Consider the following 12,707-nt stretch of genomic DNA (forward strand, 5'->3'; position numbering starts at 1 on the left):
GAGGAGAACGTGACAGGTTAGTAGTCTAGTAATGGTGCAGGCTTAGATTTGATCTACTAATTAAGCAGTACGATTTATGTCAGCCTTGCAATGTGTTTTGTTCCTGCCTTTCATAGTTGCGTTATAACATACTGACCCAGGCACTGCAAATAACTTTTCAAATTTTCATAACATCTGGGTGATGTAGGGAATTGCAAGAGCTTGAACAAAAGAGTTTGTTTTGCTCTTTAAATATAATGATAGTGCTAATAACTGGATTTTTAAGCGTCTGTTTGTATGATTGAGAGAATTTTGATTTTTTTGAATGAAGACCTCTTTTGCTCTAAGAAAAGTGTCCTTCAAGAGTTACCAGCTCTTAACAGTTCCTCTATCTCTAAAGACAGTATTCCAGGGGATCTCATCCACATTCTCAGGTATCTTTGTCGTGAGCATGATTTTGTAGTATGTGAACCTTATTTCTTACTGGGTATTTTGTTATGAACCATTTAGCTGAGCTCTGTTCCATGGATCCTATTTCTAGTTCAGTAAATTCCCTTTATGTATTATCAGGAGCTCCAGACAGGGGGAGAAAATAAGGTGAAAAAAGCTTGTGTGTCAAGACAAAAGCAGGGAGACTGCTTACCAATTGCTGTCATGGGCAAAACAAACTTGACTTGAGGAAAATGAATTAAATTTGTTGCCAAATAAAATGGAATTGGATGGTGAGAAACAAAGACAAAACCTAAAACACCACCACGCCCTTTATCTCAGGTTCAACTTCATTCCCAGCTTTTCTACCTTGTCCCCCTTCCCCCTTCCTCTCTAGCGCTGGTAAGCACAGAGGGATGAGGAGTGGGGTGTTGCAATCAGTTCATAACAGTTTTCTGCCGCTCCTTCCTCCTTACGCTTGTCCCTGCTCCAGTGTAGGGTCCTCTCCATGAGTCTGCAGTTCCTTCAGGGAACGACCACTAGCTTCACCATCATTCTGTCCATGGGCTGAAGGGAAATTCCTGCTTGCACCATGGACTCTTACATCGCCTCTTACTCGCTCCACTATGGTGCCTTCCAAAACTTCTGTGGGTTGCAGGGAAATCCCTGCCCTGGTAGCTGGAGCACATCCTCCCAGTCTTTCTTCTTTGACCCTGGTGTGTTGGTTCACAGGGTTGTTTCTCACACCTTTCTTTCCTCAGTCCTCAATGCATTGCAGCTGTTTGCACTGTCTGAATTACATTTTCCCAGAGGCATAGTCAGTTTCATTGATGGGCTCAGCTGTGTCCTGTAGCAGGTCTGATATAGAGATGGCTGGAACTGGCTGTGTCCAGCACAGGGCAGCCCCTGGCCTGTTCTCACAGAGGCCACCTCAGCAGCTTCCCAACAGCTGCCAAAACCTTGCTACGCTCAGGCAGATCGTATTTGCCAAAATTCAACTGGGTTTGAAGAATACTTTAAGTGCTAGAAAAGAAAAGTCTCTGTTACCATTCCATACAGCATTTGCTTGGGGTCTTTACTTTGGCTCTTAATGTTTAAGAGAAATCTTCCTGTGTCATATTTTTAAACTAAATTCCTTTACTTTGTTGCTTCCATACTTATCTTGCAAATAGTGGTGTAGGTGTATTGTCTGATATGTTATGTGCATCTGTGGTTATATTTATGTCTGTCCTGTATCTTCCTTATATAGTTGGCCACGAGGCTGATTTTGATAACACATGTTGAGTATTTCAAGATACATTTTGGAAGACATCGTGGCAGCACAGCTTATAATGAACATCCCTCTCTTCATTTTTTTTGAAATACTTCTTAAAGGAATGACGTTTTCTCTGATGACATGAATTCACCAGTTTTAAGCAAAAACAGAAAAATAGAATCGTGACTCATGCTTCAAGTACAATTCATTTGACTGCTTTATTTTCTTTAAAGAAAAGATGATGTAATTTTTATTGGACATTCGAAACTATTGAGGACTAAAATCTTTAGAGTAAATATTGAATTGTTTCTTGACAGGAAAATCCAGTGCATCTGTTCATGTTCATTGAAGTAGTTGTATAACTTAACATACTTTTAAAAAATAATAACAATAATGATTTTTATTATTATTATTTTGGAAAATTATTGACAACACAACTGTTTGACTAAATTATTATTTAAACTTCATTTCAAAATCGTTTTTTGTACAGTTAAGTACATTTGACATTCAAAATCTACTGAACCAAAAGCAAAACTATGTAGAAGAAAGGAATCGAGCTATTTCTGGTTATTACGCGGTTTAAAATTTTCAAGGTATATAGTCTTACTTTCTCAACTCCAGTTTAGATATTGAAATAGAAAAAAAAATTTTTCTTACTCTTCAAGTTCCATTCAGTTTTACCACTTCTGTCAGTTGGCTGTAAATATGACTGAGTCAAATAACCCGATCTGAAAAATGTTTTCTCTTTCTCTGGAGCTGCAGATGATGCCAATGCTATGTAAAGCTACACGTTCTGTTTTCAGGTGCTTGGAAACCTAATTCTAAGTGTTCAGTTTAAAAAATATTTTTGCAATAGCAGATAAATAATGTTTTATTTTTTTAATGGCAGGTATTGGAATATACAAGAATATACAATTTAATTTGAAATTATACATTTTTCAGAAGAATATTTACAGAGATGTGTCTTGCTTTGGAACTTTTTTTTTTTTTGTGCATGCATAGGTCAAAGATTACTGGGAAGTTCAGCACCTGTCAGTATTCCAGGTTCTCTTGTTCGTTCCTCATCTTTACACTCATCATCATCCCTTTCAACCTCTCCACTCAGTTCTCTTTCACAATCGCTGTCTCAGTCTTTTGTTTCATCCACTATGGTTCCCCACCAACAGCAGCCCCAACCCTTGAAGTCAGAACACAGTATGTTGGGCACCTCAGCCTCTTCTCACAACTCTTTAGGTAAGTTGAAGGCTGCACTTTGCATATTTTAAGAGAGGAATCAATGGCAGGTCAGAAAGGCTCAGTTCAAGGCTTTGCGTGTTTCCTGTGAATTAATCTGGAAGACAAAGCCTAGCTAATGTGGTATATGGGAGAAAGTTCAAGGAGCTAACGTTCCTTCCTAAAGAAGGGGAAAAAAAGAAACATTTTCCAGACTGTACATGTCTGAAGATAATAAAATAATGAGTCTTGCAGATAAAAGTATAAATTTTGTATGCATGGTGCATTTACTTAGTCTGAATGTGAAAAATTTTGCAGCAGAGTGTATAGACTTTTTTTTTGTGGTTTTGTTTTACAGGTTTAAATGGTGTTACAGGGAGCATTTGGGACTTTGTGGCTGGGAGTTTCTCTCCTAGTCCGTCCCCAGTATTAAGCATTGGCACTACTCTCTCAATAAGTTCAAACACAAGTGGGAACGAACTAACTCGAGTTAGACAGGAACTTGATGATGCCAAGAGAAAACTAAAACAATGGGAAGAATCTTGGCAACAAGTAAAACAGGTACACTACTTCATGGTAGTACTAATTTTTTTCTATATTTTTATTAACAAACATGTACCTCCTGTTTTCCCCTCTTGCATATTTTATTATTCTTGGACACAGAGTTTCATTACATGCTGTGAAATGAATAGACTGCAAATGCTGTTTCTTCCATCTTCCAAATAAGCTGGCGGCATAAAGAAAACAGACCTTTTTAAAAGTCAGTCTGCCTCTCTAGACCGTGACACTTAACACAGCCTCAGGATAGTGCTGAACAGCAATGTATCTCAATGTTAGGTAACTAAAGGCATGCTTTCCCTCCTGTATCTCTTTCAGTTGGTAAGAACACACACAAAAAAGATTTGCCAGCAACTATGGCTGTATAATGAGCCTAGATGATACACAGCCATCTCAGCAGTCAAACCGAGGCTGATGATAACTGCCAGTCTAGTGCATTTTCTGTAGTCCTTTTCCTCCCCTCATATCATTCTCTCTGTGACATGGAGTAGCAAAGTAGCTCTAGTACATTTTGAAAGTTTTTGATGTCTCCTGACATTAGATTATGAATATGTGTTCATTTATAGAGCTCCAAAAGCACTTCTAGGTGTTTACAGACAAGTAACAGTGACATATCTAAAAATTAGGTTAAGGCAAAACAAGAAGAATTGTTAATTAGACAGTAGAATAAGTAGGGAAAAGCATTAAATCAACTGTGATAGCATCCTTATATCTAAAATTAGAGATTGCTTTCATCTTTGAAGGCTTTTGAATTTGCTCTTTCATTTATAATTTTACAAATATATTTTTTTATATTCTGGAAAATGTTTTCTCCCAGGCATGTGATGCGTGGCAAAAAGAGGCTCAAGAAGCAAAAGAACGTGCTGATGTTGCAGCTGCTGACAAGCAACTCGCTCTTCAGAAGAAGGAGGAAGTGGAAAATAAATTAAAAAAGCTGAAGGTGCAGTTAGCTGCCTGCCTATCTACTACATTACCTTACATAAAAAACTCTGGAGACATAGAAAAGATACCCTTGCCAATGCTTCGTTCCTTACAAAGTCAGCTGCACTTAGATTTAGGGACAGTAGATGAGGTAAGTTCTCTTCATCTGTGTAACTACATTTGCTTAACTGAAACTGACAGCTCAGTCACCCTCAATGAGATGCATATGCCAGGTTTCATTTCAGAGAGCATCACTGGTCTCAGTGTCAAGTCTTCCTTTTCTGGATTACACAATGGTTAAAATTTCTCAGCCTAACGGGTTCTTCTAATTTTTAGATCAGCTGTCAGATAAATGACGAGAGTTTCACAAGAACTCTAAGGATAATTTAAAAAAAATAATAAAAGATCTAAACAGTGGTTTTCCTCCCAGTACCTAAATAAATAAAAAGAGTTGCCCGAAATAAATGAAAACAGTTACACGCTATTCACTTGTTTAGAAGGTGGATCGTGAGGTTTACCAGTAAGAGCTTGCATAGTCAGAGACTAGTATAGACTTGGAGCATAGAATCACTGACATTAGAAAGGACCTCTGGAGATCATCTCGTCTAATGCCCCACTCAAATCAGGGAAAACGTGAGCAGGTTGCTCGTGGCTGTTCCTGGAAGCGTTTTGAATATCTCCAAGGATGGAGACACCTCAACCTCTGTAGGCAACCTTTTCCACTGTTTGACCACCCTCACTGTAAAAGTGGAATTTTCTGTACTTTTACTTAGTGCCTAGTGGAACAATGCTCTTCTTTCATAGGATACCACCAAGAAGAGGCTGTTTTCTTTACCTCCTGGCACAAAGTATTTATGCACACTGATAAGATGTCCGCTCTTCTTTCAGTCCCTTAGTCACCATAGTGGCATAATGCTGTATTCCATCTTCTCTCAAATCCAAATATAAGTTCTACCAAAATGTAGGATGTTCTTTTGTTGTCATATGGACAGCATTTCTCAGGGCTGTCAAAGCTTGGGAGTCTGATGCCAGTCCTCTGACCATAATCAAGGAAGATAATAATGACCATGGACTGCTCCAGGCACAAAAAGCCTCATTCCTACTTAAGACCGTCCTGGACGCAGCTTGGTTCCCCATTGCTTTTTCCTCTGCAGTCTCAAAGGATAGTAACGCCATACATAATGGCAATTCTTGCTATTTTGTTTGGATTGTGACAGGACTGTCCAGACAAAAAAAAATTAAAAAAAATCCTTTCACTACTGAAACAGTCTGCCATACCCCAGTACCTGTTTACCTGTTTGAGTACAGCAGTGTCTTCCCTGTCTTAGTGCACCTCCTGTATGATGCCATCTATATCGGCATGAACTGGAGCCTTGAAAAAAAGCTAGGCTTTCTTTGAAGACATTAAAGCATAACTTAAGTCTTTGGCAAGAAAGCAAGTAGATGAGACTTGATATTTACCAGGTTCCTATTACCAAGTATGTTTGGATTAAAGACCGCTATTGTTTTTCTCCTTAGGGATTTTAAATAGGAGCAAAAGAATCCTGGAATCTCTTTATCTGAACAAAGTCATTAGATCCTGGAATGGAAATCATCTCAGCCAGGCTGGAGTGATTAGAACCATTACCAGCCTTTACTGTTCCTCAGTCTCTCTTTCTTTTACCACTGTGGTCTCTTCTCACCTAGCTCTTCCTTCCAGGAGAAAGTTGCTGTCTTACACAGTGTTAGTGTTCTGGATACTTCTCTTAATCTGAGCGTCTCTCTTTCAAGAAATGAACGTGCCTTGTAGATGCCTTTAAATGCTTCCTGTTCCTTATAAGGTTCATATGGTTTACTACATGGAGACATTTATTTGTAGTTGTAACATCCTCCCTTCCCCAAAGTCAGTATCAGTAACTTTATTCAAAGTGTATTACATTTGTGAATTCCATTTTGTCTTCAGACAAACATTTTTCACAGACTAAGAAAATGTAGTAGTGGTTTAAAATGTCAAAATAGGGAACTACATGATAATGAAAAAGGATACTTCTTCTCTCCTTTTTTTTTTCCTTTTTTTTTCTTTTTTGTTTTTATCACTCATCTCAGTCATGCAGTCCAGAGGTGCTAACCTAGATGTCTTCCATTCTAAATGCACATGTATTCTTCTAGCTGCTACTCTAAATGTTGTGCATGCATGCAGTACTCATGACCTGCAACTCAGCTATTCATCATACAAAAACATTGTCCTTTGTGTTGCTACAACAGAAGTTTATCCGGGACAGCTAAGCATCAAATTGCTAGAATGTGACTCTATAGTTTGGATTCATTTTCACTGAGTGCAGTAACCATCTTACAGGTGATTTTTCAGCTTCAGTCAAAGAAGTGTATATTATGTCGAGAAGGTGATCGTAGCATTATCCTGAATCCATGTCAACATTACATACTTTGTGACCACTGTGCAGCTAGACAAGAAGAATGTCCCTGTTGCAAGAAATCAAAAAATCCACGGTAACATAGAGGCATGGTACTTATATCATGTTTATGAATTAAAACTATTTTATGTTTTTGTATTTTGTATAGGAATTATATAAATCACTGATAATTAATCAACTTAATAGTGCTAGGTAGATTTTGATTTTGTTGTAAGAAACTTAGTTGCTTTGCTTGCTCACCTTTACATATCAGTTTCAGCCATTCAATGATTTTTTTATAAGTCTTAAGATTCTTTCGTTCCTGCCCAGTTCCATCCCAATCTTTTCCCATCCACTTACATTCTTAGTGCACAGTCTACCTAGCTTCATTTGCACCGTAATCACTTTGTATAAATTTTACCATAATGCATGAATGAAAGTATTTATACCTATTATTTTCCTTATCAGAAGATAGATACATAGATACAGTAGCTACACACTAAACAGTACAAATGGTACCTTTGCCATGTCTGTTGTGTATGGTATGCCAGAGCCAGTATTTTGGAATTGGTCTAACAGTATGTTTACTTGTTTGTTTGAAAAATTATATGAATAATATAAATGCACTTTTTATTTTTATTTTTTTTGTTAGAGGATATGTTGTAAATTGCTTCAAGCTGCTTTCTAGGTCTTAAGTTTATTTTTAATACACAATAATATGATGGTTTATATATGTGTACTGTGAATTTTAAATATTTCAGATGGTTTTACTGTTAAATCATAATATGATTAAATAGAAGTGAGATCTTACCTAGATTTTTTACAATTTATAAGTTAATTGCATACTACAGTATTTATAAATGTACCAGTGGAAAGAAAAACAGTGAGGCACATGTGCTTTCATATTCAAGGGCATGTTTTACATTTTGTGAGACAGATCAGTTTTAGTAAACAACTGTGCGTTTGCATTTCTCTCTTTGTTTAGATGTTTGTAGTCTTAAATTTTTTGTATATTACCTAACTTGTGTGGTACTTAATGGGAACCCGTATGAAACACACAATAACTTTTATAAAGTGCCTATGCCAAATGTCGTATAAAATAACAGAAGACATAAAAAGAGAATTTTGCAAATAATTTCTATTGCATAATTTTTTATCATACAATTTGATGATAATTAGAATATGTCTCTTGCTTTTATAAATATTTAAAAATACACTTTTTCAACAATGAGGTAACACATTTGAAAGGAACTACAAAATTACCTAAGTATGTAATCAGGCAGTGGCACTCTTGACATAGCGATTCTTTTAAAAGGGTGGTAACAAACTTACTTCATCTTGGTTGTTTGGAACATTCATTTCAGGAGGAGAAGTTAGTCAATTACTGTATGTTACTACTATCTACTTTTCTTACAAGGAATAATTGCCTGTGTTATTCTTTCTTTTGTTTAATACAGGTGTGACACTAGTACAGCTTACATTGAAATGACCTACTACTGTGTTACATGATTTGTATCTCCGTATTATTGTATTCAGAATAGGAATTGAGTTCATAGGCAGTAAAGAGTTTATCTATTTAAAGTTAAATCATGCTGAAACAAACAAACATAAAACAACAAGATGTATACTAAAATTATTGTTGTTGAAACAGATAAAGCTTTTTGAATTCTGTCAGTATTAAATATAGGACCCAAGCCAAAAGTACTTAAATTATTGTATCCTCACTGGGTTTTGTAGTCTTTGTATGAAGGCTTCAGTTAGCAAAAAAATAATCATTACATATTTCTGTGATACCTAAATGTACAGACTCATTGCTGCTTTCCTAAGACATGCCAGCCTGCAAGAACGTTACAGACTTTTCAGGAAGGGAGAAGAAGGATAAAATATTAAATATAAGTCTACTTATTCCTATTTTAAAATTTTATTTGAAGATCATAGTAGTCCATTTTAAATAAACATCAAATTTGGGATTTAAAATGTGATTTTGCTGACTTTCACACAGTTACTCAAAAATATTTGTATTGAGAAGAGTATAAAATTAGACTATATTGGTATTTTCAAACGTGCTTTTGTGCCCTAATCATGTCCTAAAATAAAATGCTGTTCTGTTTTAAAGGTTTAACCAGTTTTTGACTTTTTTTTTTTTTTTTCCAAAAAAAGGAACTTTGATCATCAAGTTTGGCTGTCTTTTTGCATCTCTGCAGTCTATGACAAATATTCGTTTTTGATCTGTAATAGAATTTTGGACTAAAGCAGAGTTAGTCACATGAGATTTTTTAAACAATAAGCAAATCAAGGAATAATGTGAAACAAGATGTTGTTTTGGATACTGGTGTACTATATTTATCCACAATGTGGAATACTTTTCTGCAACTGTTGTACTCACAAACATGTCTAGAAAGAGTTTGGTCAGAAATTCTGCTGTGATATTTCAGAGGAAACCAGTTCAGCCCACATTGTGCTGCTGATATGCTGCAATGTGACATTTGTTTCCTAAGAGATATGGAAGTATGTTTTCTTGCTTCTTGTCAAAGGTTATTGTTCTTTGTGTGAATTAGTGTGCAATTGCCTGTGATCCTATAGCTATTTTTGGTCTCTCTCTTTTTACATTTTTTTTGGTACTAATAGGTGATTTTCCTCATCTTGTGATGCCAACCAAAAAGAAATTTAAACAATATTTGCAGCATGAATCATCACATTGACATTTGTAGTTTGTGTTGCTTTTTTTTTAGAGGAAATAAATGAATATGTTGAGTTTGTTGCTTTTTAAACAGTTGTATGCTTTGCGTTTTATAATGATGAATCTTGAAAATAATGTTGTGTGTCCCATAGTAATATCAGTATTGAAAATTTTGCGTATGTTCCCCTGCAAGCTTTTGTTGTGCTGATTTATGGACACAAACTATTGACAAATCATTTAGTGAAGAAGGAAAAAAAAAATCAGATGGAAGAAATGTACCTATATGTGAATTTGTCAGGCTGGGCAGCTTGCTGTAACTACAGACAAACCTTACGTGATTGCTTGAACCGTACATAGCACTCAAAAGGAAAGTGCTATAAATGTTCTTCATAAAATTCTTCATATGAGAAGTTATAAGCAAAGTTTTATGTATATTAGTAAAAAGCAAGTCAACTGCCAAGACAAATAAATGTGTACTTTTACACTAGTACTTTAAAATGGAGGATAGTAAGATACATGCACTTGACTAGAGAGGACTATTTCGAAGTAAAAAGGGAACCCTGAGCCTTATAAGTATTTGTCCTTGTGCTATATATACTATCTAGAAAATACATTATATTTTAGTGACACTACAATACAGTAATTTGTTGCATTTCCAAAATATCTTAAAGCAAACTAAGTAAATTTTCAAGATTCATTTTGTTTTTTAACAAAATTTTGTGTTAATTTATGTAAGAATATTATTTTATTGTGGATGCCGTTATGCTGTCACAATTATTATAGCCTGGGGAATAATAGATTAAAACTGGGATTTCTCAGGGTTTTTACAGTTAAGAGCTGTAATTTAACCGAAAGTATGCTAATCACAGGTAGATCCCAAGCTGCATGTTACAAGCTTATTACTAGTTTTCTTTGAATAGCTGATTATTACAGACATACTTGTTTTCTTACATATTGCCATTCAGAATATTCTAGTATCAAATACAGATAATCATATTATTACTGTCACACTATACATGTGTTAACTGTGGTCATCATCCGACCTTAAATAAAAAAGGTATTTTTACTCATATTAATTTATGAAAGCTGTTAATGTTTAGAGTGTACAGAAAGAAACGATTTTGTGAATTGTTCTTAATACAAAACATATTATTTATAATGCATACCCATTCACTTGTAGTGAACTGTTCAAAATTCTTAACACTTGTTAAACTTTTCTACATGATGGCATTTATGCAATGGTTTACAGAAATCATGGAATTATTTTTATTACCAACATGGAAATAAAATTTTGATCTTTATTTCTGAGCTATACTGTGCTTACAGAGAATCAAAAATTTACTAATCTGTTTTTCTCTGCAATCTAATCATAGAATGGTTTGGATTTAAAGGGACCTTAAAGATCATCTAATTTCAATCCCTCTGTGAAGGGCAGAGGTACCTTCCTCTAGACCAGGTTGCTCAAAGCGCCCGCGGGCGCCCTCTGCCGCCTCCTTCTGGTGGAAAACGAGTACAGCAGGCGGCCGGCGGCCGCACATACGCGGTGGCGCCCGCGGGGGCCCTGTGCCGCCACCTCCTGGTGGAAAATGAGTACTGCAGGCGGCCGGGCGACGCGCATGCGCGGTGGCGCCCGTGGGCGCCCTCTGCCGCCACCTTCTGGTGAGAAAAAGGGTACTGCAGGCGGCCGGGGGGCGCATAAGCGCGGTGACGCCTGCGGGCGCTCTCTTCCGCCACCTGCTGGCGGAAAAAGTACTGCAGGAGACAGGGGGCCGCGCGTGCGCGGTGGCGCCAGCGGACGGCCACTGCCGCCACCTCCTGGTGGAAAACAAGTACTGCAGGCGGCTGGGGGGCGCGCATGTGCGGTGGCGCTCGCGGGCGCTCTCTGCCGCCACCTGCAGGCGGAAATAGAGTACTGCAGGTGGCCGGGGGGCGCACATGCGCGGTGGAGCACGCGGGCGCCCTCTGCCGCCACCTGCTGGTTGGAAAGCGGTACTTCAGGCGGATACGGGGCGCGCATGCGCGATGGCGCCCGCGGGCGCCCTCTGCCGCCACCTCCTGGTGGGAAACGAGTACTGCAGGCGGCCGGGGGGCGCGCATGCGCGGTGGCGCCCGCGGACGCACTCTGCCGCCATCTGCAGGTAGGAAAGGGGTACTGCAGGCGGCCGGCGGCCGCGCATGCGCGTTGCTTATTACGTCTCTTTTTTTTGATGTGTAATTTCCTACGATCCTTGATTTTTCTTCATATGTAAATGAAAGGTTTGAGCTAATTCCCGTTGAAAATATTTCATTTACTTTCTTTGTTGTATTGTCCTTTCTGCGTTCAAAGCTGAGGTGAAAATATGGTAAATTTTGCTTCTAGAGAACACCACAGTTCTTTTGTCTGCACTCCGCATGCTGTAAACTAGGGATAGGGGAAAAAAAATAATAAAAAAATAAAAGAACACAGCTGCTGCTGCTCCTGCTCTCTTTCTTGTGGTTTGCCCCCTCCTCTTTCCCAGGTGATTGGGTTTGGGTGCTGGGCGGGGTCAAATGTTATAGGAGCCCCAGGCATGCTATCAGAGAGCTCCTTCTGCCTGGGCTGCTTTGGGGTCAGTGCTTTGTTTATTCTTCTGTTAGCTACATGCAGGGTTCTTTTGGTGGGTCAGAGTCTTGTACGATCTTTTAGAGAGAACCAATCTAGTAGTATGTGCATTTATTGCATGAAGATCTTTGGAGGTGATTAATTCTTATAGCACATTTATGGATAGGATGTCAATGTTATTTTGTGTGTTTGCTTTGTTGTTCTAGGTCCCTCGTAATTTTTGCAGGGTTACAGGGCAGATGCCACCAGGTCTACCCCTTTTGTTGTTTTTGTTTTGTTTGATTTTTTTTTCTTATTTTCTTTTTCGGAAGGGGGTTTGGGATTTGAGCGTCCTAGTTTTTTGGGTTTGGGATTTGAGCGTCTTAATTTTGTGGTTTGGGAATTGAGCGTCTTAATTTATTGGGTTAGGGGTTTTAGGCATAGGTCTTCAGGGGTTTAGTGTGGTAAATAGTTAGGGTTAGGTGTGTCGAGGTTTCGAGGATTTTTAGGGTTAGGGATTGAGGCTTTTTTGTATAAGGGCTAGGGCTACAGTGAGGGCTGTTAAACATAGTTGTCGAAAACTCGGCCTCTGATTGGCCGTGCTGGCTGCCCAGGGAATTCTGGTAGGTGTAGTTTTCCGGCACCAGGCTTCCGGTAGGCCATGTTGCGTGCCCAGAGCATACCGGGAAATGTAGTTCTGGGACTCCGAACTTCCGGGAGGCC

General features: G+C 38.2%; 1 protein-coding gene across 13 annotated transcripts in view; it reads left to right on the forward strand.

Moving 5' to 3' along the window:
- UNKL (unk like zinc finger) overlaps nucleotides 1-10,725 on the forward strand; it is a 51,985-nt gene extending 41,260 nt beyond the window's left edge. For 11 of the 13 annotated variants that reach the window (XM_072023945.1, XM_072023937.1, XM_072023936.1 and 8 more), the window contains 5 exons: nucleotides 2,666-2,896; nucleotides 3,234-3,436; nucleotides 4,251-4,505; nucleotides 6,690-6,841; nucleotides 8,202-10,725. In XM_072023945.1, the coding sequence (XP_071880046.1) occupies nucleotides 2,666-2,896; nucleotides 3,234-3,436; nucleotides 4,251-4,505; nucleotides 6,690-6,841; nucleotides 8,202-8,253 (893 nt within the window). In that variant the 3' untranslated portion in view covers nucleotides 8,254-10,725. The other 2 variants (XM_072023943.1, XM_072023941.1) reach the window with 2 other exon arrangements.
- The last annotated feature ends 1,982 nt before the right edge of the window (nucleotides 10,726-12,707 follow it).

The sequence above is a fragment of the Anas platyrhynchos genome, chromosome 15 (genome assembly GCF_047663525.1).
Source record: "Anas platyrhynchos isolate ZD024472 breed Pekin duck chromosome 15, IASCAAS_PekinDuck_T2T, whole genome shotgun sequence".
Classification (NCBI taxonomy): domain Eukaryota; kingdom Metazoa; phylum Chordata; class Aves; order Anseriformes; family Anatidae; genus Anas; species Anas platyrhynchos.